At 41.3% G+C, this 25,947-nt stretch overlaps 1 protein-coding gene across 3 annotated transcripts in view; it reads left to right on the forward strand.

Annotated features, from left to right (window-relative positions):
* The first annotated feature begins 4,457 nt into the window (after positions 1–4,457).
* Positions 4,458–25,947, forward strand: part of LOC143283019 (beta-taxilin-like) — a 29,037-nt gene continuing 7,547 nt past the window's right edge. Inside the window, exons 1-8 of one of the 3 annotated variants that reach the window (XM_076589011.1) lie at positions 4,458–4,518; positions 13,033–14,278; positions 15,205–15,344; positions 17,051–17,161; positions 19,992–20,057; positions 21,865–22,113; positions 23,171–23,224; positions 23,844–23,936. In XM_076589011.1, coding sequence (XP_076445126.1) covers positions 13,963–14,278; positions 15,205–15,344; positions 17,051–17,161; positions 19,992–20,057; positions 21,865–22,113; positions 23,171–23,224; positions 23,844–23,936 — 1,029 coding nt within the window. In that variant the 5' untranslated portion in view covers positions 4,458–4,518; positions 13,033–13,962. Of the gene's footprint in view, positions 4,519–8,466; positions 8,689–13,032; positions 14,279–15,204; positions 15,345–17,050; positions 17,162–19,991; positions 20,058–21,864; positions 22,114–23,170; positions 23,225–23,843; positions 23,937–25,947 lie in introns of those variants that run through there. The other 2 variants (XM_076589012.1, XM_076589010.1) reach the window with 2 other exon arrangements.

Below are 25,947 nucleotides of genomic sequence, written 5' to 3' on the forward strand. Positions count from 1 at the left end.
CTTCCTATACATTTCAATTATGTTTAACAAAAATAAATGAACGGGAAAATACACAAAAATGATAAATATTGCTTTGGTTATTGTGCGCACATGTCACTTGATACAACTGGGAAAACATTTGCAGTGTTTGTGTGTACTGGTTCATGAATAGTTCAGGTATGTGCGTGCATGTACGCGCGCGCGCGCAGCACGCCTGTGTGTGTGTGTGTCAGTGTGTGCGGGGAATTTCTCACTGGTGTTTTTCAAGTGTATCTATTGTTCATTTCTTTTATGCTATTCGGATTAATTCAAATTATGATGAATCTGTTTTTCAAAATGTATAGCATGATGCATAGCATGTAAATTGCCTAGTTTGGTAGCAGTTTGATTTTCAATGTGTAAATATTTAAACGAGCGGGGCTGATTATTAATTAGTCATTGCTTTGGTATATAAACAGCTGTGTCAGAATATACTGCACACACACACACACACACACATGGAGATGAGATGAAGAGTTCTTGTGGTGATTTCATAGTCATCATCATCGTCGTAAAACAGGTTGATGCCGCAATAAAACCAATATGTCATACTTGTTTTCTTTGCCATTTTGTATATATATATATATATAGAGAGAGAGAGAGAGAGAGGAGACTGTATATGCAGAGTTAAATCTCGCGCTTTCGTAATCATCATAATCATTATCACCACCGTTATCGTCTCCTTGTTCTTATTGTTGTTGTTGCTGTTCTTCTTCTTCTCCTTCTCCTTCTTCTTCTCCTTCTCCTTCGTCTTCTTCTTCTTCTCCTTCTTCTTCCCCTTCTCTTTCTTCTTCTCCTTCTTCTCCTTCTTCTTCTTCACCTTCTTCTCCTTCCCCTTCTTCTTCTCATCCTTCTTCTCCTTCTCCTCCTCCTTCTTCTCCTCCCCCTTCTTCTTCTCCTTCCCCTTCTTCTTCTCCTCCTTCTTCTCCTTCTTCTCCTCCCGGCCCCCTTCTTCTTCTCCTTCCGCTTCTTCTTCTTCTCCTCCTTCTTCTCCTTCTCCTCCTCCTTCTTCTTCTCCTTCTCCTTCTTCTGCTTCTTCTTCTCCTTCTTCTCCTTCTCCTTCTTCTCCTTCTTCTTCTCGGGGTGAGGGGGAAGCGGAAGAGGATGTGGGGCGGGGGGAGGGATAGGGAGACTGAGACAGACAGACAGAGAAACAGACAGACAAAAAGACAAAATCACTACTTGAAACAAAACTATCGAGTCATGTAGGTATTATATGAAATATTTTCTTCTTCTTTTTTTTAAAAATTTTTATGAACTTTTTTCTTTTACATTTACATTGTACGAGTACGTACTTTCAAGTAATCAAAACAAGCACTGAGAAAGAATAATTGAAACATTTAAGCAAAAGATATATATATATATATATATTGTGTGTGGGGGAAAACACATTATGATCATCATCAACATCAATAACATGTGTTTCACAGAGAAGTGTGATTACACCTCTTCACTCCCTTGACTGACCCTCCGTTTCATATACCTCTCATGCTTCTCATGCAACCATTCACCCGTTGGATTATTTTCTTTCTAGTTCATACGAATTACAAAGAGAAAAACCCCCTGACTTTGACTCTGACATTGATGCAGATTTATTCACTGATTTTCACTTGAAAAAGTAATTTTGTGAGCTTTTTTTTCTTTTTTTTTTCTTTTTTTTTTTTGGATATTTTCGGGGGTGGCGGTGGGTAGGTCAACGTCCAGTAAGAAGTCTTCTTCTTCCTTATTGTTCTCTTCCGTTTTCCAGTTCGTCCTCCCCCCCGAACCCGAACCCACTATTCAGTCATTGCTTTCAACACAAACCAAATGAACCCTAATACGCAAAGCAAAGCACCGTGACGCGCGCGCTCACACACACACACACACACACACACACACCGGCACACACACACACTGTCACACACACACACACACACACACACACACACAGATGCATGCTTTGCACAAACTCATGCACACCGTAACACATATATGCATGCAAGTGTACACTACACACACACACACACACACACACTGACAAAGATACTCACACACACACACACAGGCGCGCGTGCACGCATGCACCCGGCCCACGCAGGCACGCACACACACACACACATACACACACACAGAAGGTTTGCTGCATAGTCCTATAGGACATTTGTTATAGATGTTATAGTTGTTTGATGTTGGCGTTTATAACGTTTCCATTTTTCCTAGCGTTGTCTTTCCCTATTCACCCTCCACACATACACACACTTTTACCCCTCCCCCTCTCACAGCCCCTACCCCCACGTTTTGTTGTTGTTTTTTTGTTTTGTTTTTGTTTTTTTTGTTGTTTTTTTGTTGTTGTTTTTTTCTTCGTCTAATATCACTTCAAGTGGAATGACGTTAAACTGAAGACAACAACAACAACACACACACACTACACACACATACACATACACGTGTCACTCACGGCACGCAAACGTGCGCACACACACACACACACATGTCGCCGCGGCACGCACAAACACACATACAAACGCACATACTACACACGGCCAACACACGCAGAGACAGATATACATGTCTGAGTGTGTATGTGTGCGTGCCTGAAATCTGATTGAATGACACAGGAAACGAATCAGTGATGAGCGCCTACTGGCAGTGGCAGCCGTCAATCGGCTCTACCCAGGTAGCAGGCAGCCAGTTGTGCAAATGACCCCGTGTTTGTAAAGAGCTTGGTCACCGACCGAGGATAGGCGCTATAATTATAAGTATCGGCCGCATATCAATCAATCAATCAATATACATACAGTGGCACTGCCGGGCACTGACTCGGCGCAGGCACACAGACACGCAGAAGTGTGTATCACACAAACACACACTACACACACACACACACACACACACACACACACACACAGAGAGAGAGAGTATATGCATGTATACATACTTAACAATGAACAGGACAAACTGAAACCATAAAGGTCCAGTTGGTGACAAATACAGTACAAACACACGCACATGCACGCATGCACAACGCCCCCACACCGCTCCAATCCTTCGTCATCACTTTCGTCTCTTCCACGCACTCGCGCGCGACAGCGCACACACACACGCAAGCACTGGGACCTGCGTTCCAACCACCACTTTCTCAACCCCCTCACACATAATACACACCTGTTCCCAGAACAACTATAGGTGTACTGAGTATCATGATGCCAAGATTTCTTTTAATAGCCAGTTCAGTGAAATGATTGGTAATTTCCATCAGTTTCTGCGCACAAAAACTCGATTTCAAAACCAACTTGTTTGACTGATTCCCTTGTGTTTTTAAAAGTAAAACTGAACAGATCTGAACGAGCTTTTTTCGGCACCTGCTGAGTGTTATTTTAACTCTCTCCATACGAACGGCGAAAGAGACGACGTCAACAGCGTTTCACCCCAATTACCATCATCAAAATATTGCAGTCGGAAGGCTCTTATACTGAAGAGGTAAATTGTGACAAAGAAAACCACAATTCTGACGATGGAAGCTAAAGGTTGGGTCATTCAGACACCCACTGGACATCCGAGGGGTCTGTGTAGAGGAGAAGAGAGGACTGGCCGTACTGAGTGAGTTAAAGATGTTCGTTTGATTAAGTTTCAGTTTCAGTTTCACTTTCTCAAGGAGGCGTCACTGCGTTCGGACAAATCCATACACGCTACACCACATCTGTTGAGCAGATGCCTCACCAGCAGCATAACCCAACGCGCTTAGTCAGGCCTTGAGTGCATGCTTACATATTTGTGTACCTATGAAAGTGGATTTCATTTTACGTAATTTCGCCAGAGGACAACACTCTCGTTGCCATGGGTTCTTTTTCAGTGCGCCAAGTGCGTGCTGCACACGGGACCTCGGTTTATCGTCTCATCCGAAAGACTAGACGCTCAGTTTGATTTTCCAGTCAAACTTTGGAGAAAGGGCGAGAGCGGGATTCGAACCCACACCCTCACGGACTCTCTGTATTGGCAGCTGAGCGTCTTAACCATTCTGCCACCTTCCACCTTAATCGTTTGATTAAGCAAACGAAAACACGCCTGTGTCTTACCCTGCGATAGCGTCGATTTTACTGACATCTACCCTTTTTTTTTTCTTTTTTTTTTCCTCAAGGCCTGACTAAGCGCGTTGGGTTACGCTGCTGGTCAGGCATCTGCTTGGCAGATGTGGTGTAGCGTATATGGATTTGTCCGAACGCAGTGACGCCTCCTTGAGCTACTGAAACTGAAACTGCATCTGTCAGGCAAGCAACTGCATGTGTCAATCACAGATATATATATATATATATATATATATATATATATATATATATATATATATATAGTTGTATATGTATCTCAGTGGTGTCAATGACACACCCTGCCATTTCCATGCACTTTCGTTTCTTCTGTGTTTGCAGCAAATATTAGGTGTTGTTTCATTGGTGTTTATATTATGACGTCAGAAAATGGCTGCTTTCGAAGAGTGAACAAGGTGAAGTCCAACTTTTCTTTCGCGTAAGTAATCGGAAAGTAATGCTAACGCAAACCTTGATTTCTGTCTTTTAAACCGCTCCATCACATTAGTATGAAACGACTATCAACAATAATTGCTGAGTTGCAAACTGATTGATTAAAAGTTGTGCAGTTTGCTGAGAATAGTTGTATGTGACTGAGCGCGTGTTTTGATGACCGTGTTTGGTCACGGATCGAGTTGTTACGGCTCAGTTGCGGATTCTGTCGAAGTTGCGTTGCTGCTTGTATGCCCTATGTAAGTTGCCTTTCTCATTCAGAAGTGTATCACAGTGACATTTCGCTGTATGCCGTTACCATTAGAATGTAACCTCTGACATCAAGGCATTTCAGTTGGATTATCCTTCCTGTTCGGGCACGCAGTTCTGGAACATGTGCACTGTCATGTTACTGCTATTCAGACATCTCAGCTACAGTAAGAACTGCTGATTGAACATAAAAACTTTTTACCATACATATAGCTATTTGTGTCCAGCAGCACATGTGAAATTTAGATAACCATCCACATTGTACATCATATAATTAAAACTAAAAATTAGTGAGAAATAAAAAGTATGATCATTTGACAGGTGAGAGTTGTTTTAAGTTCCTTTCAAAGAGATGTCAAAGTCAGCAGACTGATCCATATAATTATGCTGTTCTTCATCTGCTTAAAAATAATAATAAATGCCTGCTGTACAAATAGACCCAATGCACTGGTCAGGCCTTGAGAGCCACAATATTTATTTTCCTATTCAGTGTAATAAACTATTAAACTAAAGGCAATCTGTCGCTACAAACACACTCCCCAAACCAAACCAGGGTAGGAAAGTGGCTGTCTGACATTTTTTGCTTATAGAATACTTTGGCTTAGGAATTATTTTTGGGGAAAAAAGAATTCCTGTAATGCCCCATTATAGGATTCCAGAACATCAAACACAGGACTGATGTCTGATCCTCTTAATGAATAAAGATAAAGTGTTCTGTGACTATGAGTATAATTTATAATTTCATTTCAAGAGGTTGTTTATTCAGTTTTGTGTAGCAGCAGAAACATTATTTTAGTGGAAAATCTTTAGTTACATTAACTTCATGTGTCTCTGATTTGTTCTCCAAAGCTAGATTAGGTTGGGTTTGTGTGTGTGTTTGTTTTTCTCAGATGGAAAACTAAGGAGCTACTGAAAATAACAGGCCATGAACAAATCACATTATTACAGAGTTGTCTTTTTACATATTGGGTCATAATGAAAAAATAACATCTTTGTCATAACTAAAAGTATTATGATACTAATCTAATCATGGACTGTGTATATATTAATAGATGTAAGTTCATGTGTGTGTCAAGAGAAAAGTAGGGTTTCACTTCACAAATGGTTTTATAAACAGGGGTAAATCACATCATTTGTGAAAATTGTGCACACAAGAAAAAAGAAGAAAAAAAGCAAAAGTGTGGAAGAACATATTAATCAAAACAATATTCAAAAGGTATGAACACTGAATTTTAACACAAAGAGTATGACTGCTAAAACTGGTTCCAGTCAAAAGAAATGTATGACATTGCAGAAAAGTTGATTTTGCCTTAATCAGGCTTTAAGAGACCTGAATGGAAAAAAAAAAGCTTTTTGTTTAATTTGAAATCAGTTAAGGCCTGGTAACTTGTAAGTGATATCTACTTGTCAGAAGTATATGCACACACATTGTATTTGAGCATGCACACACACACACACACACACACACACACACACACACACACACATACACACATACATACATACATGTGCACACACACATGCACATGTATACATGTGCACACACACATGTGCACACACATGCACATGCACATACACACACAGAATAACTTTTGCACTCGGTGACACACATGTATAAACAAACACAAGCATGTATCAGTTAAGTAGCTGAAGGAGGCATCACTACGTTCGGACAAATCCATATATGCTACACCACATCTGCTAAGCAGATGCCTAACCAGCAGTGTAACCAACGCGCTTGGTCAGGCCTTGAGATACAAAACAAGCAACAACAAAAAAGTTGAAGGTCTAACTCTGAATCACTGGGGGTTTTTTGAAAAGTGCTGGTCAAATCAGAGCCCAGATCCTGGAGAGAAAAAAAAACAAACAGCTGTACCCTGCCAGAGAGAAGAGCACAAATGAACACTGACAAGCATACCTGTATCCCACTGGGCCATGACTTACCATGATAGGTCTGTGCCTCTGCCACCAAATCACAGCTGTATCCTGGCAGCTTTTGTCCATTAGTGGGGTGGGAGAAGGGGATGGTGGGGGGGGGGGAGCCTAGCTGACCAGGCTCAGATGTCTTTCAGTGGCAGTAACGTGAAGGTGTTCAGTGGGCATGTAAATGTATCAAGAATATGAGTTTCCCCCTGTGTGCTGAGTTTGTGTTGATGACATTTCTTGAGTTGTATGTAATAATTTTTTTCATGATTTTTTTTTTCTTCGGCAGGCTCTTGTAGTTGTAGTAATGTCTTTCACCAGCCCTTGATTCCGTCTTTGAGGCTTACAAATGAGTTTATTCCATTGTAATGAGTGAATTTCTGTATCATGTTAAGAGAGAGTGAGTGAGCAAGTGTGTACTTGTGGAGATTTTTTCTTTCTTTTTTTTCTTTTTTTCATATTTCCATTTCTCTCTCTCTCTCTCTCTCTCTCTCTCTCTCTCTCTCTCTCTCTCTCTCTCTGTGGCTGTCTTGCTCTCTCTCTCTCTCTCTCTCTCTCTCTCTCTCTCTCTCTCTCTCTTGTTCTTTCTGCTCACCATATCCATAACAATATTCAGTAGACTAAGTTAAAGGGAATAAAAACTGCAAGATCATTAGTAACAAGACCATAGTCCACACACACACACACACACACACACACACACACACACACACACACACACATACACTTATACACACAAAAGACACATAGAACCCACACACTCGCACACCACACGCAATCGCACACCCAATATTCCTTGTGACCCCGGTACACTTGGTAATAAAAACATATTCTATTCTATTCTATTCTTTTCTGTTCTATTCTATTCTACATACATATACACATGCATGACTAAAAGAACAGAGACAATAGTGTGTAGAACCAGAAGTCTAGTGGGACAGGTTCCACTGTACATTTTTGAAGGAGGCAGCACAGGTGGATCTGTCAAGCAGGCAGGCAGAATCTCACACAAACACACACACACACACACACACACAGAGCATGCATGCCAGAGCCAATGGCGGGAGATGCTGCTCTCTCCCAGTCTCCCAGTGTGCATTTCTGCTGTTGGTACCAAAGGCACCCCTCGCACTGTGGCAGGCATGTCAGTCATACCTGTGTGTTTCCGTGTGCTCCACCACGAGAGTTTTGAGTGCGCTGTGCAGTTTTTTTTCTTTGGGAGGTGGGGAGAGGGGAGGAAATCTGCTTATGCTGCATACCTCATTGTTCCTGTTAAAACATAGTCTCACACTCACAGTTGTTTTGTGGTTCTGGTGGTATTTTGATACTCAGGGAGTGGTGGAGGAGAAAATTCGTTTCTGCTGAATTGGTTTTGTGTGCTTAGTTGTTGAATAGTGATACCTGGGGGGTGAGGGGGGGAGGTTATAAGGTGTGTGTGTGTGTTGTAGTAGTAGTAGTAGGATTTGTGGATTGATTCAGCGTCAGTTTTGTGATTTTTTTTTTTTTTTTTTTTTCATAATTTCTAATGGATTTTTTTTTTCTACGCGTGAAGCTCACACGAAATAGTTTTGTCCTTTACACGTGCATGTGTGTGTGCGCATCACATGCAAATGCACGCGCACGCACACACACACACACACACACACATGAACACAGAAGGGGAGAGAGAGAGAGAAGAAAAAAAAAGAGACCGAAATATCACTCTTTCAGTAGACTGCCGAGCCATTGAAGCATTGCATGACATTTTGTGGGGGAGCTTATTGCCCGGGCTGCCGGTTGTTAACCAACTGTGGGAGTGGAGACATTTGTGTTAGAAGTGAATACTTGCTGGGCCCGTGCTTACCTACCTGACTGACTGGTTGGGCCTGTCCTGGTTTCCTGCCTGCATAGTGTGTGTTGTGTGGGGGGGTGAGGGGGGTACATGAGTATAAGGGGCTAAAGGATGGGCCCCACCTTCTCCTATATCGCCTGGGGATGTGGAAAAGTAAGCTGGCTGAAGTGCATTGCTTGCATGTTTATTTTGTGTGCATGTGCTTTTTTTTTCTTTTGTATAAAGACTGTTGCCTTGACATTAAGACAGTCTAGTGTTGTTACTGCAGATGTAGAAGTGTTATGTAATAATGCTCTTTTCTATCAGATGCTTTTTTTTTTTTTTCTTTTTTTTTTTTTTTGTGAAAATATTAGTGAAGTTTGTTCTTAAATGAGTAAAGGTTCATCGTCTCAGTAATGGATGCTGGATGTTTGTTGTGTGAAAGTTTTATTATTATTATTATGAGTGTCATTATTAGTGAAGTTAGATATGTAATAAGCAAAGACTTCAAATTCATTGATGGAGACTGGATGTTGTGTGTAAAGTTCTGTAAATATTTTGATAGCACTTTGTGGTTTGTCTTGGATACATTATGGTGTGAAATACAGAGTCAGTGGTGCAGCATTAAGAGATATAACTTGCATAAGTTTGTTTCAACATTCATCACATGTCACTGATAATTAAAAATTTAAAAAAATTCATTGTCATATGTGTAATACTAATTACTATTATTAGTATTACTAGTATTAGCTTCATGATTTTGTGTATGTGTGTGTTTTGTTGTCGTTTTTTCTTGTTTAGATGGTTTGCGTTGTACTTTTAATTTTATTTTCTTTCCTATTTAAAGATTGATCATGAATCTCTTTTTCAAAAATAATAGAAACAGTAAATTGTAGGGTTCTTTGAAAATTTTGTTCTCCTCCTCACCAGTTCACAGTGCTTTGATCTATTTGTATCCTTTCTTTTTTGTGGTCTTCTTCTTCTCCTTCTTTGCCTTCGTCTTTTTTTCTTTTCTTTTTTTTTTCTTAGGTGTGCCGGCATTCATTTCCAACCACCCCTCATCAATCTCACACCTTCTTATCACAAACCTTTGCTTCAGAGAATCAAAGCAGTCCTACAGCGATGGGCTCCGCTTCCATGTTTATTCATGAAACCTTTGTCCACAAAGCTAGGGGTAACACTGTAAGCTGGTTCCTGTTCCGTTCACTGTCAGGGAGCCCTGTTTATCTCAGGCCATTTCATCTCTTGTTTATTTCATATGGAAGTTGGAGAGCCCTCTCTTGGTGAATCTTTTCGTTCATTTATTTGTAGAAGCTTTGTACGGTAAGCCATTTCCACAGATGTACGTTCACTTAAGAAATTACAGCAGTTACAGGGTAACCATCCACTCCATGTTCAGTTTAAAATCTTCATGCACAAGTTCTGAAACTAGAAAGGTTGGAATGGGTGTTAAGGTGTGTTGGGGAGGGGGGAATGGGAGTGTGGACTGGGGTGGTTTCAGGTTGGGGATGAGCACAGAAAAAAAAAAAGATTTTACTTTGGAACATTGATAGAGATATATAGAACGTGTTCCTATTTTGCTTTCTGACATTTTCACAAACTGTCTCCCAAGTTTCTTTTGAACAGTTGCACAAAACATCTCCCTTGTTTACTATGTAACATTTCTAAACTCTCTCTCTCTCTCTCTCTCTCTCTCTCTCTCTCTCTCTCTCTCACTTTTTAAACATTTGTACTTTTTTCCTTTCTTTTTTAAACATTTGTACATTATGTCTCCCAAGTTTACTTTGGAACAGTTATAGATACAGAGCAGTTATACAGAACATCTCCCTTGATTACTATGTAACATTTCTGCAGAACAACTCCCTAGGTTTTTGGGGGGTGGGTTTGTTTTGGTGGGGTTTTTTTGTTGTTGTTTTTTTAAATACAGAATGTTTCCTTAGTTTACTTTAGACCGGTTGTACAGAATATCTCTCAGATTTACTTTGGAAACGTTTTACAGAATATCTCCCTACTTTGCTTTGGAACCTCTTTACTGAACATCTCCCTACTTTGCTTTGGAACAGTTGTACAGAACATCTCCCTGCTTTGTTTTGGGACATTACAGAACATCTCCCTACTTTGGAACATTTCTACAGAACATCTCCCTGCTTTGCTTTGGAACATTACAGAACATCTCCATACTTTGCTTTGTAACAGTTGTACAGAACATCTCCCTGCTTTGCTTTGGAACATTACAGAACATCTCCCTACTTCACTTTGTAACAGTTGTACAGAACATCTCCCTGTTTTGCTTTGGAGCATTACAGAACATCCCCCTACTTTGCTTTGGAATATTACAGAACATCTCCATACTTTGGAACATTTCTGCAGAACACCCCACTTCTTTGCTTTGGAACAGTTGTACAGAACTGCTTCCTGATTTACTCTAAGTTGTTTTGTTTGCTTAGAACCAAGAAGACACACACACACACACACACACACACACACACACACACACACACACACACACACAAAAAAAAAGATGGCTGGGGTCCAGACTGCCAACTGAACCTGTGCAAACACAAGCACAGTTGCCTTTGTACTTTCAGCAGTGATGAACATCCACCTGTTTCAGTCTCTTCTTTTCTGCGAACCTTCTGACATCTTTTTTTCTGTCTTCTCTCTCTGTAGTCTCTGTCTTTCACTGTCTCTGCCCATCGGTCTGTCTCTCTGTGTCTGTGTCTGTCTCTCTCTGTGTTGTCTATCTCTCTTGGTCTTTCTCACTTCTTTGTTTTGTTTTACAATGATGGTTTGTTAAACAGTGCAGCAACTTCTAAGAAATTTTCAATTATGCACCAATAGCATACAACTACAAGACAAGGTAAATACCGAAAGTAAACTAGTATTACTGCAGAATTAGGCCTATGTAATTTCATAATCGGTGAATGAAGAAAAGCATTATGTTCAGTTCAGTCTTTGATAGCCACAATCTACTAGTAATCTACTAGTATAGTCATACTCATAGACATATATATAATAAGAAATAAACAATTAACAAATATTAGGTCTAGGATAGTCACAATCTAAGATACAGACTTTATGGAAATCTATGTAGTATATATTTTTACATGTATCATGTATTATATATATATAGAGAGAGATACATACAGATCTCAGTAGTCAGGCTGTATAATGTATATAAATATATTTGGTATTTTACTTCCTTTGATATTTATATAAACTAAAAGGTTTTTATGTTTAGATGTTGACCTGTCTGAGATACCCACGATATGATGTCAAAGAATGTCATACAAGTATGCTGGTGGAAGGGGGAGGGTGTTTGTTTTGTTTTTTGTTGGGTTGTTTGTTTTTTTTGTTGTTTTTGTTTTTTGGTGTTGTTTTGTTTTTTTTGTCCTGGATTATCAGTCTGCTCTAGGATAGTCGAAGAATGTCAAATATATCATATATTGTCCTGACCTGTTTGCGTTAATACCGTTCATTGTGTGTCTGCAACTAGGAAAGAATCCATTTCAAAAAACAACCAACCAACCAACCTGCCAAAAACAAAAACTGGTATATTGTCACAAATCATGACTGCCAGTGTCAGTTTTTTGTGAAGCGTCATGAAAGCGGCACGCCAAGTGTTGGTGCTTTCCTGTGTGATCAGCAGGTTTCAAGAGGCAGCCTGAGCATGTTTATTTTTAGATTTTTAGAGAGTATGAACCCCAAAAAATCTTGGCAGCTAGAGGGGGGTTGAAGCAAAACTTTATTCTGCCGTCTTTTTTGTTGTTGTTGTTGTTGTTTTTAATGAAAGATATCCATTTTAACTTTTTGGAGAGGGGAGATGGGTGAGTGGAATTGGAAATGCCAAAGAATTAAAGTCTGATGAAAAGCAGAACTAGGTAATAATGCACAAGAACTCTGTGTGTGTGTGTGTCTCTCTCTCTCTCTCTCTCTCTCTCTCTCTCTCTCTCTCTCTCTCTCCTGTTTTCTATCTTCTCTCTATCTGTTTATCAATTTATCTATCATCTCTCCATCTGATATATATATATATATATATATATATATATGCTCCTCTCTCTTTTATGCTTCTTGCCTTTCATCCCCAGCCATGCCTAACCTCCCATTTCACCCTTGGCCCTCCTCCCACCCTCCTTCCTTCCTCTGCCCCCTTTCCCGGCTCCTTACCCTGCTCATTTGTAAACCTGATCTGACCTTGTGTGTTTGGCTTGGCTCCAAGTCAGATTGAACTTTTTAATTGAATGGTGCATGTGTGTGTAAGTGCATGTTTGTGAATGAGTGTGTGTGTGTGAATGAGTGTGTGTGTGTGTGCATATATATATATATATATATATATATATATATATATATATACACACACACACACACACACATACATGTTTTTCCACTTTAAGTGATATCAGTTTGTGTGAAAGTGATTGTGTGTATGTGCATGTGACATAGATAGATAGGGTTGACGGATCTCTTTGGCTGCAGTTGTTATTAAACTGTGAAATATGTATCATGTGTTTACCACAGGAGCAAGAAGAAGATCCAGAGGATTTGTCGGCCGATCAAGAAGTGAAAGAAGCTGCCAAACCCATCGACGGTCAACAGGGTCTGCCAAAAGAAGAACACCATCACCCCTCCACAAAGAAACCGGAAACACACACAAAACCAGAGAACATCCACACTGTTGGTGAACCGTCTGTCGCTTCCAGCGGTGAAGAGACTGCAGCCCACAGAACAGTTGGAGATACACCAAAGTCACAAACAGAACCATTGGCAGCAGGAGATGTGCATGTTACAACATCAGAAGCAAAACCATCCGAATCTGCTGTAACGTCTGTCTTTCCTGAAACTGTAGAATCTTGTGGCACTACTGGTAACGTTGGTAGTGCTGCTGCTGATAACACGTCATCAGTTGACGAGAACTTCAGCATTCACAACCAGTCAGTTTGTGCAGGATGTGCCAGTGAAGAGGACAAATCAGCATTAAGCAAGGATACTGTCTCAGATGAACAGGCAGATGATCACGCACAAATTTTACCAAGCCAGGACACTGCGTTGTTGAAGTCAGAAACAGATAGTCAAAAAGAAGCTCCATTCGGCCAGGATTACAGCTTGGACATTGATTGTCAGAGAAAAGAAGCACCATCGAACCAGGATATCATTCCAGGTGTACAAACAGACTCTGATAACAACTCGAGCACAAAAGAAGACACCACACATTCACAGGAGACTGGTTCACAAGCACAAGGTGTTATTCACCAAGAGCACACTGTATCATTGCATCAGAACAGCAGTTCTCAACAGGACAGTTGTTTAATCACACAAAGAGACCACACCAAAGAAGAACCAGCATCAGAGCAGCCTACCCAGGCAGCACCTGAATCCCTGGAAGCAGCATCAGGCAGCACAGTCCCAGACAGCACAGTCTCTAGTCAGGCAGATTGTCATTCCCAAACCATGGCCACAGAGGTTGCTGAGCCCTTGGCGACACATCAGGAGGCAAGCATGGAGGACCGCTCTCCACAAGACGACCTCCCACCTGTCCCAAGCAAAGAAACGGACAGTGGCAGCTCACCGGCGGAAGATCGCCTGTCTTCTAGCGAGTCCCCGGAACCGGCAGGGGAGAGCAGAACAGCAGCAGAGGGCGCTGGGAAAGGGGCAGGGGGGACAAACGGGAGCGCAGCGGCAGCTCCGGCGGCTCCAGAGAGCAAGTCTGAACAGGAGGGCAAAGCAGCAGCCGCCAAGACCAAGAAGAAGGAAGACAAGAGCATTGGTGAGTGATTAATTAAGGCTGTTAGGTTTAGTTTAAAGGAGGTGTCAAAATGTGCAGACTGATCCATGTATGCCACACCACATCTGGTGTTTTTGTTGTTGTTTTTGTTTTGTTTTTTTTGTTTTTTGTAAGGGGAAGGAAGAGAACAGATGCCTGACCAATGCATGGACCCAGCCTGCTGGTCAGGCCTTGATGCGGGCGAAACCCAAATAAGTAAATTAATTAAAGTAGAACAAAAAATGAAAAAAGAAATTTAAAAGGCAGCTAATTGAGGTAAGAAACCTAAATAGATAAATAGATTAAAGTAGAATAATAATGAAAAAGGCAGCTAATTGAGATAAGATTTTCAAAATGGGCCATGTTTTGCAAAATGGGGAAAAAAAAAAATGGGCCGTGGGAAATCAGGAGGTAACTAAAAGTATGCATCAGGGGGAAGTATGTGGTGATAGAAGAGTTTAGGGTGCTTGTACAATTGAAAGGTAGTCCTGAGAAGGGAGTAGAGAAAGGCGAGATAAGGAGAGGAGGAATCGTGGAATACATGGATGAATTTTTTTATCAGTCTGCTTGTCTCTTACTTGAAATATTAACTTGTGCTGTTGATTTTTTTTTCCCCCAACACATACTTGTGCATTTAGACACACACAAACACACACAAAACAAAACAAAAAAATACCCATACAAACACATCATGACATATAAGCATTCGCACAAATTTCAGAATACAAAATCATTCATTGTTTCTCGATCAAATATAGTCGGGGTTTTACAAGTAGCAGTTAATTGCTTATAACCTAGACAGTGTGATATATATATATATAAACTTGTAATGAAAATAAATGTTGCGTAAATCAGATGAATTACAATAACGTATTTTTACGCATCATTCAGCAACTGATTCTGGATTAGTATAGATGATATGTTTACAGAGTACATCCTGCGAGCTCTGAGCAGCCTGAACTCCCCTGAGGAAAAGTTGGCCGCCTTGTGCAAGAAGTACGCTGACCTCCACGAGGAACATCGGGTCCTCCAGACCTCGTTCAAATCACAACAACGTAAAATGACCGTGGTAAGTGGAGATGGTAACATGGTTTCATTAACAGTCCTTTTTCTAGAGTAGACAGTTCAGATGTTTTGATGACATGCTGTAAATTGCTACTTTGATTTTTTCTTGCCTTGATTAAATGTTTCTGTCATGTGGTGTTCATGAGATGTATTCACAAACTTTTTTTTTAATGTTGCATTACCAGTATACTGTTGATATTGTTGATTACTCATTGTTGATTATTCATTGACGGGCGCAGTAGCCAAGTGGTTAAAGCGTGGGACTTTCAATCTGAGGGTCCCGGGTTCGAATTGCGGTGACGGCGCCTGGTGGGTAAAGGGTGGAGATTTTTACGATCTCCCAGGTCAACATATGTGCAGACCTGCTAGTGCCTGAACCCCCTTCGTGTGTATACACAAGCAGAAGATCAAATACGCACGTTAAAGATCCCGTAATCCATGTCGGTGTTCGGTAGGTTATGGAAACCAGAACATACCCAGCATGCACACCCCCGAAAGCGGAGTATGGCTGCCTACATGGCGGGGTAAAAACGGTCATGCACGTAAAAGCCCACTCGCGTATATGTGAGTGAACGTGGGAGTTGCAGCCCACGAATGCAGAAGAAGAAGATTATTCATTGATTATACTAGATACATTACATACAAGAACAAATGCGCCATGGCAGAATATTTTAAAGCATTGGACTTCTGAGCCAGTTTTCAACAGGGGCCAGAGTTAAGAGGCCCTGATCCGGTATGGTATTGTGTCCCAGGGAAAGGCGCTTGTCTTCAGTTTCCTTCACCCAAGTTGTCAACCCATAAAATGTGAATGGGTACCTGACTTAGTTGGGGAAGGTTAACTCACTTGGGACAAGTTTTCTCCCTTGCTTTTCCCCACAGACGGCCCATTTGTAAGGGTTTGGAAAAAAATTACAAACAATACAAAATACAGAGTAAGAAAATGAAACTTTCAGAACTGGTTTATTACATGTTGAGCTATTACATATAAAAAAAAATCAAATTTCTCATCTTATTTTTACAGTTTTGCCATATGTAGAAAATACTGCCAATTTTTCACCCCGAATCACCATACCCATGCTCGCTTTCTGCATTAAATTCGCTTTCTTCTTCGTCATCATCCACCTCTTCAGTGTCCGACCCTTCAGTTTGTAGCATTTCAAGTACTTCGGCAACCCTAAAACGTTGCCGTCGCTGCCTTGTTCGCTTCACAACATTTTGAGAAGAGCCCGCTTTGCTAACAGGCTGGCATGCGAGCAGACGACCGGTCAGTGACTTTGTCAGCGTGTGTGCGAGACGGGCCACACATGGCAGGCTGACCAATCTTGCCATTCGATTGTGGAGTGACCCAGAATAGCGCACTCTGCTTGGCTAATCACAAAATCACGTGTACAGCTCATGATGGATTTTTATTTCTTGAAAATGCTATTCCATTCCGTCGTCTGAAACCGAATACATTTTATGTAGGAATGCTCATGCATTCCTTCGTCCGGAGAGAGTTAACTTAAAGTGGTAGAAGGAGAGCGTTTGGCCCCATTCCTGTGCCAAGCCCCAGACACAGTGAATAGGGATTCACTGTCCAGGTAACCATAAAAGTTATCTGTTGATGGAATAGATTTTTTTTTAAATGAATAAAAGATTGAAAAAATTTTTAAAAAAGAAAGAAAGGGGTGTGGCTTTGACTGACTAACGGGGTGTTGACTGCATGGGCAGGTTCAGCGAGAGAAGGACCAGCTGCAGGCAGAACACACCAAGGCCGTCATCGCCAAGAGCAAGCTGGAGTCACTGTGTCGAGAACTGCAGAAACAGAACAAAGTTGTCAAGGTAGGTTGGTCTTGAGGTCAGTTATTCCAGAACAAAGCCGTCATGGTAGGTTGGTCTTGGGGTCAGTCATTCCAGAACAAAGCTGTCATGGTAGGTTGGTCTTGGGGTCAGTCATTCCAGTGAGGGGCTCATGGTGATTGTGTTAGGTTAAGTCCATGCTGACACACAGTTTTGCAGATGTGTTTGTGTACAGACACACACATGCATCAGCATGCACTCACAGAGACACATACGTACACGCACGCACGCAAGCATGCACACACCAAGAACGCGGAAGATTACTGAAAACATGTGCTTCCCAGCTCTGTGACTTGTTCTGTAAAATTTCCAACTGGTCTCTCTCAAGGACTGCTCTGTCCCCAACATCTGGAAAAAAATCCACTTTCTGTCCTATCTCCAAGAAAAAGAACCCAGCTGCACTAAATGATTACCGTCCTGTTGCCCTGACTTCAATGGTGATGAAATGCTTTGGAAAAATTGTTCTCCGCCATCTACTTCCTTTCACTAAACGGCATCTTGACCCTCTTCAGTTTGCTTACAAACCACACAGAAGTATTGACTGTGCTATCCTAACTCTCCTTCATAATGCTTTCCTTCATTTGAATAACACAGGATCTTTTGTTCGTATCTCTTTTTGTTGACTTCTCTTCTGTTTTTAACACGATACAGCCTCATCTCCTTGCCCTCAAACTGCTGGGCTTGGATGTTGATCTGAAGCTTACTCTTTGGGTTATAACTATAAGCTTTCTCCTCAGTAGAACTCATTCCATCCGTTTTCATTCTGCCCACTCTTCTCTAAACTCTACTTCTGCTGGTGCACCCCAAGGTACAGTGCTGTCCCCTGTCCTATTTACACTGTACACAAATGACTGTAGAGGCACAGAGGAAACTCCCTGTCATAAAATATTCTGATGATTCAGCTGTTGAAGATATGTCCAACTCTGATGCTATTTACTTTACTGAAATCAAAAAGTTCTGTTCTTGGTGTGAGGAAAACTATCTGGATCTGAACATATTGAAAACAAAAGAAATGTTGATAGATGTTCAGAAAGACCCATTGCCTGTAGCTTACCTTGTTATAGATTGTCAAACAGTGGAGAGGGTGAATGAATATAGATATTTAGGGATTGTCTTAGACAGTAAGCTGACTTTTGACAGGAATGTTGATTCCATTCATAAGAAATGCCACCTATTTATAATATTTTGTTTGCAGAAACTTAGAAATATTGGTATAAATTCCAATATTCTTCAAAGTTACTATCAATGTTGTATCAAGTCCGTGCTCACAGTTTCATTCTTGTGCTGGTATGGAAGTTTGGGAGTGAGGAGTAAGCATGTTTTGAATGATATCATGAGTGTGTGCAGTAAAATTGTGGGAGTGAAACAAGCCAGTATGCAAGAGCTGTATGAGAAGCAAATGGTTGAGAAAAGCAGGCAGACAACAGCTGACGACGCACATGTTTTCGCCAAGTATTATGAGCTACTGCCATCAGGACGACGCTACAGAACTTTTAAGTTGAAATCCAGAGTACTGAAAACTTTTTATTCCATGTTCAGTCCACCTCTTAAATTCTTGAGAACTATGTGTGTGTGTATGTGTGTGTTATGTATGTGCACGCGCTTTCATGTGAATATATGTGTGAAAGTCTGTGTATGATAGGTTGTACCTTGTTCTAGTGTTGGTACTAAGCTTAAAAAATAGTTATTATGAATGTGCAGTATGCAGGATGAATGTACAAGCCTAATGTTGACGTTCATATATTGAATATATTTGCATTACTAATTATGATGTAATAATGATTAAATTGCAATGTTTTTTAAAGCGAATATGTGAAATGCTTTTATTTGAAAACATATGTTTATTACTCCTGTTTAATCAAGTAATCCGTGTGTTTGTGTGAGAGCGTGTGTGTGTGTATGTGTGTGTGCTGATTATCTGGTTGTGTTTTGCCGCTCCCGATGCAGTTTATCTTTATGAGATAAGAAAGTTATTTATATGATTTATAATCAATGTGCAGTATAATTTGTGCTGATTATCTGGTTGTGTTTTGCCGCTCCCGATGCAGTTTATCTTTATGAGATAAGAAAGTTATTTATATGATTTATAATCAATGTGCAGTATAATTGGTTATGCTCATGATTATATTCAAAATAATGTTTATTAATTCTTTGTTTTTACATTTAGAATATTACCTGCAATGTGTGGTCTCCATGTTGTTTACTTGTCTATGTTGTGATAACGTACCTGACCAAATTTCTCTGGTTGCCTGTTGGAGATAATAAAGTTATTCTTATCTTATCTTATCTTACCTTATACACCAAACACACACACACACACACACACACACCCGCGCGCGCGCACGGACATACATCTGTACACAAGCATGTGCACACTCTATCTCTCTCAGTCTTAGAATGGGGGATAAGGATGGCATGGTTTGGAGCTGTGAAGCATACATGCATTGGGGTTTCGTTTGCATTTTGTGCATTACCATAATCATTTGCCACAGTTTTGAACGGATTTGCTGGTGTTATTTTCCATAGCTTTTCTTACAGATTGGTGTATGTTTGTGTGTTATACAAACATGCAACTACTCACACACATACAACACACACACACACACACAAACACACACACACACACACACACACACACACACAGCATGCACAAACATACACATTCTGCCATATCGACACACGCACTAGAACACTGTCACAGATATCAGTGCACATCATCCATGTGTGCACTCGCTCATTGCCACACACAGACATGTACCAAGATGTTCCTGAAAAGTGAAGATTAACAAATTAATGTATTGTTATGTTGCAGGAAGAAAGCATTCTGCGGCAGAAAGAAGAGGAGGAAAAGAGAAAGGAGATTTCTGCCAAATTCCAGGTAATTGTGGTCACACACACGCCACACTCCCTGACGGGTACAGTTGACTGATTAAAGCGTTGGACTTTCAAACCTGAGGGTCCCAGGTTCAAATTCGTTGAAGGCACCTGGTGGGTAAAGGGTGGGGATTTTTCCACTCTCCCAGGTCAACATATGTACAGACCTGACAGTGCCTGAACCCCTTTCATGTGTATACACAAGCAGAAGATAGAGTACGCACATTAAAGATCCTGTAATCCATGTCAGCATATGGAAACAAGAACATACCCAGCATGCACGCCCCCGAAAATGGAGTATGGCTGCCTACATGATGGGGTAATAACAGTCATACACGTAAAAGCCCACTCGTGTACATATGAGTGACAAGTAACAGCCCACGAACAAAGAAGAAATATTCCCACTAACTGGCTGACTTGACCGAGAATGGTCGAGTGAAAAGATTTGTTTGCATATGTATATGTTGTTGACTGCTGTGCAACGTCTGTTTACAGCACAAAAATGATCTCACTTCCACAGAAATTTTTACTGTTGTACGCAATATTGAAATGCAGTAGCATTTTTGCTCCTTTAAATGAGGCAGATACATAGGTGAGAGATATTTGAAAGCACTTTATGATTGTAAAATATTTACTATGATCATTACTACTAGTACCAGTAGCTGAAGTATTAGTAGTTGTTGTAGTTGTAGTCATAGTAGTAGTAGTAGTACATCATGCCAGTGCTACTCAGCTCTTCCAGTGAATGTGCAAGCAGGTATACATGGTGACAAAACAGTAAAGAAAAAAAATCGCTCACAGTTGAGTACAAGTGAGAAATGAAAATACATAATAATGAACTCTTTGTCTTGAAAATGACTTGGCAAAGAAAAGTATCATCATTACCACCACCCCTTTCCTGGCCCCCTTGACTTCACAAAAAAAAAATATCATCATTATCACCACCCCTTTCCTGGCCCCCTTGTCTGGCAAAATATATCATCATTATCACCACCCCTTTCCTGGCCCCCTTGTCTGGCAAAATATATTATCATTATCACCACCCCTTTCCTGGCCCCCTTGATTTGGCAAAATATATCATCATTACCACTACCTCTTTCCTGGCCCCTTTAACTTTGCAAAATATATCATTACCACCACCCCTTTCCTGGCCCCCTTGATTGCAAAATATATCATTATTGCCACCACTCCTTTCCTGGCCCCCTTGTCTGGCAAAATATATCATTACCACCACCCCTTTCCTGGCCACCTTGATTGCAGAATATATCATTGCTACCACTCCTTCCTGGCCCCCTTGTCTGGCAAAATATATCATCATTGCCACCACCCCTTTCCTGGCCCCCTTGTCTGGCAAAATATATCATCATTACCACCACCTCTTTCCTGGCCCCTTTAACTTTGCAAAATATATCATCATTACCACCACCCCTTTCCTGGTCCCCTTGATTTGGCAAAATATATAAGCATTACCACCACCCCTTTCCTGGCCCCCTTGTCTGGCAAAATATATCATCATTACCACCACCTCTTTCCTGGCCCCTTTAACTTTGCAAAATATATCATCATTACCACCACCCCTTTCCTGGTCCCCTTGATTTGGCAAAATATATAAGCATTACCACCACCCCTTTCCTGGCCCCCTTGATTTGGCAAAATATATCGACACTATCACCACCCCTTTCCTGGCCCCTTTAACTTGGCAAAAAAAATTTCATCATTATCACCACCCCCTTTCCTGGCCCCCAGACCTCGAAAATGACTTGGCAGAACATATCATCATTATGACCACCCCCTTTCCTGGGCCCCTGCAGACGACGATCGGGGAGATCCAGACGCAGATGACGGAGAACCACGAGAAGAACGTGAAGCTGCGCGAGGAGAACCACGACCTGGCCAGCAAGCTGAAGAAGTTCCTGGAGCAGCAGGAGCTGAGGGAGCAGCAGCTGGACAAGCTGACAAAGCACCGGGAGCTGGAGAGTCAGCTGGCCGAGACCAAGCTGGCCCACGCCGCCGCCATCATGAAGGAGCAGGAGGAGAAGCACCACAAGGAGAAGGAATTGGTGAGGTCATTGTGGTGGTGGTGTGTGTGTGTTTTGTTTTGTTGGAGGTTTTTTTTTTGGGGGGGGGGGGGGGGGGGGGATCTGGATGCTTTGTTCAGAGCCATGGAAGTCTTGGAAATAGAACTGGTGAGGTGGGTTGTTTCTGGTTTTTTTGTTTTAGTGTGGGTGTGTGTTTTTTTTTGGGGGGGTTTTGTGGGGTTTGGGGGGGCGTCTGGGGTGTGGATGCTTTATTCAGAGCCATGGAAGTCTGGAAAAAGAACTGGTGAGGTGGTGGTGTGTGTTTTGTTTTTGTTTTATGTTTGGGGGAGGGGGGGGGGGGTCTGGGGGCTGGATGCTTTATTCAGAGCCATGGAAACCTGGAAAAGCCTCGGCAAAATGAAAACAATTTCCATGGCTGTTTTGCTGTTGATAGTCAGTTTTGTGGGTAGGGGGCGTGCTTTGGTACTGCTGAAGCACCTGAGGAAGAAAGAACTGATTAGTTTGTTTGGCGAGTTTTTTGTAGGGTGCTTTACTTCTGAAAAAAAATTGTGAGCTTTTTTAGGGGGGTGGTCCTTAGCATTGAAAGCTCTGGTAAGGTTTTTGTAGGGTGCTTTAGTGACAAAAGCACTGGTAAGATTTTGTGGGGGTGCTTTAGTAACTCTCTCCAGCTGTCTGGATCTGGAAAACAAGGTGAAGAAAATTTAAACATCAGTACCAGGATATCCACCAGTCACTTTTCTGAGCAGTGTACCAGACGATTTTTTTTTCAAATTCATTTTGGCTTTGTGTTTTGTATAGAAAATTTTCTGGTATTAAAAAGTATGGAATTTTGATTGGTGGCACCTGAGAACCTTGTTAAGAATAACAAATTTGTTACAACTGTTCACAGTTTGTTATGCATGTAATTTTTCATGTTTTCGTTTTTGGTTAAACCTCATGCATGTGCACTTTAGACAGAATCTGAAATGTTAACTTTCGCCCTCCCCCCCGGGTTGCTGTTGCAAATTCTATTTCTGTCATACTTTGTTCAGAAAGTTGTTGTCCTTTTTATCTTTCAACTTTCTTTGCTTCTTTTCAGCTTCTCTTGCAAACTGCAGAATCACAGAAGAAAAATGCCATGTTGGAAGCACAGGTGAGTGTGTCTTTATTTTATTAATTTTGTTTCTTGTTTTGATTATTGTATTGAAGAAATCATTTTGCCAAAAAAAAAATTCACACCTGTTTCTGAAAAGGAGTTATGTCCCTTCCCCTGGTGAATGTTCTTGTTCAGACTATCAGTTCCAACATTTTATTGGACTGGTTGCTTTTATGTCTTGGAATTTGTATGGGTGTATCTCTAAAAATTTAGTTCATCTTGTTGATAATTAGATGGTAGGGTGATGTCAAGAATGCTGTATATGGGAGAGAAAAAATTGTGTAGAATGACTGCTGTTAACTTCACCAACTTACATGACACAGTCATGATTTTTGTGGCAGCATTGAAATTGAAATTTGAGACCTGGTTGTGCATATGTATGAACTACACACACACTGAAAATGAACGAGTGAGTGAATTCATTATGGATGCTTCTTTGTTTCGTGTGCCTGCATGCATAGATTTGTATGAATGCAGGTTTGTACCCAGGTGTGCTTCCTTCTTTGTGTATCCATGTTGCTGTTTGTACCCTGGTGTGCTTATGTCTGTGTGTATCCGTGCTGCTGTATGTTAGTCAGAGAGTTTTGTTACGATCCTTGTTTTTCTGTGCTTGCAGCTCAATATGTATAAGGATCGGTACGAGGAGTTCCAGGGAACCATCAACAAAAGTAACGACATGTTCCAGAAATTAAAGTCAGAAATGGACAAGGTACGTACATCAGAATGAATGTACCTCACTCATGCTGTTCTTGGAAAGCTCCAGTGTGTCTCCGTTTTGTATTTGAAAGTTTAATTTGTATAAGAATATGCTTAAAGCTGTTCTTTGAGAGGTCCTGTCTGTCTTAGTATTTGGAAGTTCATTTGTACATTTTGGATCACTTGGGGTGAATGCACAGGTGCAGAATAATCATAGTAAAGCTTTTTATCATTCAAAGTGAGCTCATTCATCTTGCTTGATTAATGACTACGGTGTAGTCTTTGAGCAAGCAAGGTGATTATATCGTGACTTGTTCTGTGACAGAATTCCTTTGCTTTCTCTCTTGGTTGATTGCGATTTTTAAAGGGTGAAGCTTGGAACTTAATACCACCATATGCAAAGTAAGAAAGGAGAAATATCAACTGCAGAGTATGCAGCACCAGGCAGTCTGCCTGTAGAAAATATTGTCCGAAGGTACACCACATCGTTCCATTGTACATTCGTCCTGTCCATAGAAAATGCCCATGAGTTCCTGGTCATTGTCTGTTATATAACATATCTTTGTTCCTAAGCACTGATATACCACAGTCATTGAAAAATCTACAGAGGTTTTGGATTCCACATGGGTCTGTGAGGAAGAAAGGTGTCTGAGGCACATGACGGTAATGGTTGATGCGAAAGTGCTGCGCCATGAATGAGAGTATTGACGTGGAAACAAGAAGGGATATGTGGAAAGTGTGTGAGAAAAAAGTGCATGGTGCACTTAAATTGTGACAAAGATGGTTATGTTTGTTTTTGTTTTGTTTTGTTTTTTTTAATGCTGGATGACTGGCAGGATGTAAAATCTGAAAAAGAGAGAGAAAAAAAAACACTGACAGTTAGGAGGATTAGGTGTATTAAACCCTTTCGATAGAAAGCGGTAAACATTTTGAGCTTTGCTTTTTCCATGCATCTTTTGTTAGTGTCCCTATGTCCAGGAGAGTATGGCATAGAAAGGGAATGTAGTGAAAATGTCTTTTGGCATTTTTCCCTTTCTTTCATTGTACTTTCAATCTTCTTGTTCGTTCGTGGGCTGCAACTCCCACGTTCACTCGTATGTAAACGAGTGGGCTTTTACGTGCATGACCTCTTTTTTTTTTCTTTTTTTTTTTTTTTTTTTTTTTTGCTGCCCCATCATCTGCACCATTTCAGTGGCATTACTCCCACGCCGCTCATTAAGATTCCCCAGTACACAACTACACCTGGGTACGTCTGTCACAGTTCCATCATCAGCAGTCCGCAGGGAACCATCAATGTTAGGTCGCCAGGAGGCCACACACCAGAGGAGACCCTGCACTGCTGCTGAGTAACTTCGGTGGTGTTCAGTGGTGCCTGTTGTGATTCAACATACTTAGGACAACACCTACTAAGCCACCTACTAATGACAATAATAGCTTAGTCGCAGAGCCAGACTGAGTGAGCGTCCCTCCCAGAGTGGAGACCGCCACCACGTCCCTCAGACAACAGCCCTCCATGAATCTGCCGACACTTACGACATTGACAGAACTCGCCCCAAGCACAGAAGTGGAGAGGTATCGAAACTGAGGTCACATGAGAGCAGGGCATGAAAGGCCACAGACTTTGTGACTGTTTTGTTTATATTGATGATGATGAAGGAGGAGGATGACGATGACGATGTTGCTATGGAGGTCCATTTTGGTTTGGGACGGCGTGACAAGGCTGTACTCTACGCTTCCTGTCATAATGATATCGTGGCGTTAACCAGGCCCAAGAGAAACAGACACTTGCAGTGTTGGTCAGGTAATTAGAGCAACACACCCAAAGACGCATCCTTGAAGTGGATGACACTCGACTGTGTGGTCCCAGTCTCCCCATTTAAGCCCACAGCACACTCGACTCTGGGTAGAAGCCGGCCACGGGCTGAAAAACCCACCTCCGCTGGGATTTGAACCCACGTCCTCCCAGCCGTCAGTCCGCGACGCTAACCACTTCGCCACAGCAGCTGGTGCATGACCTTTTTTTT

This window comes from Babylonia areolata, chromosome 6, assembly GCF_041734735.1.
Source record: "Babylonia areolata isolate BAREFJ2019XMU chromosome 6, ASM4173473v1, whole genome shotgun sequence".
Classification (NCBI taxonomy): Eukaryota; Metazoa; Mollusca; class Gastropoda; order Neogastropoda; family Buccinidae; genus Babylonia; species Babylonia areolata.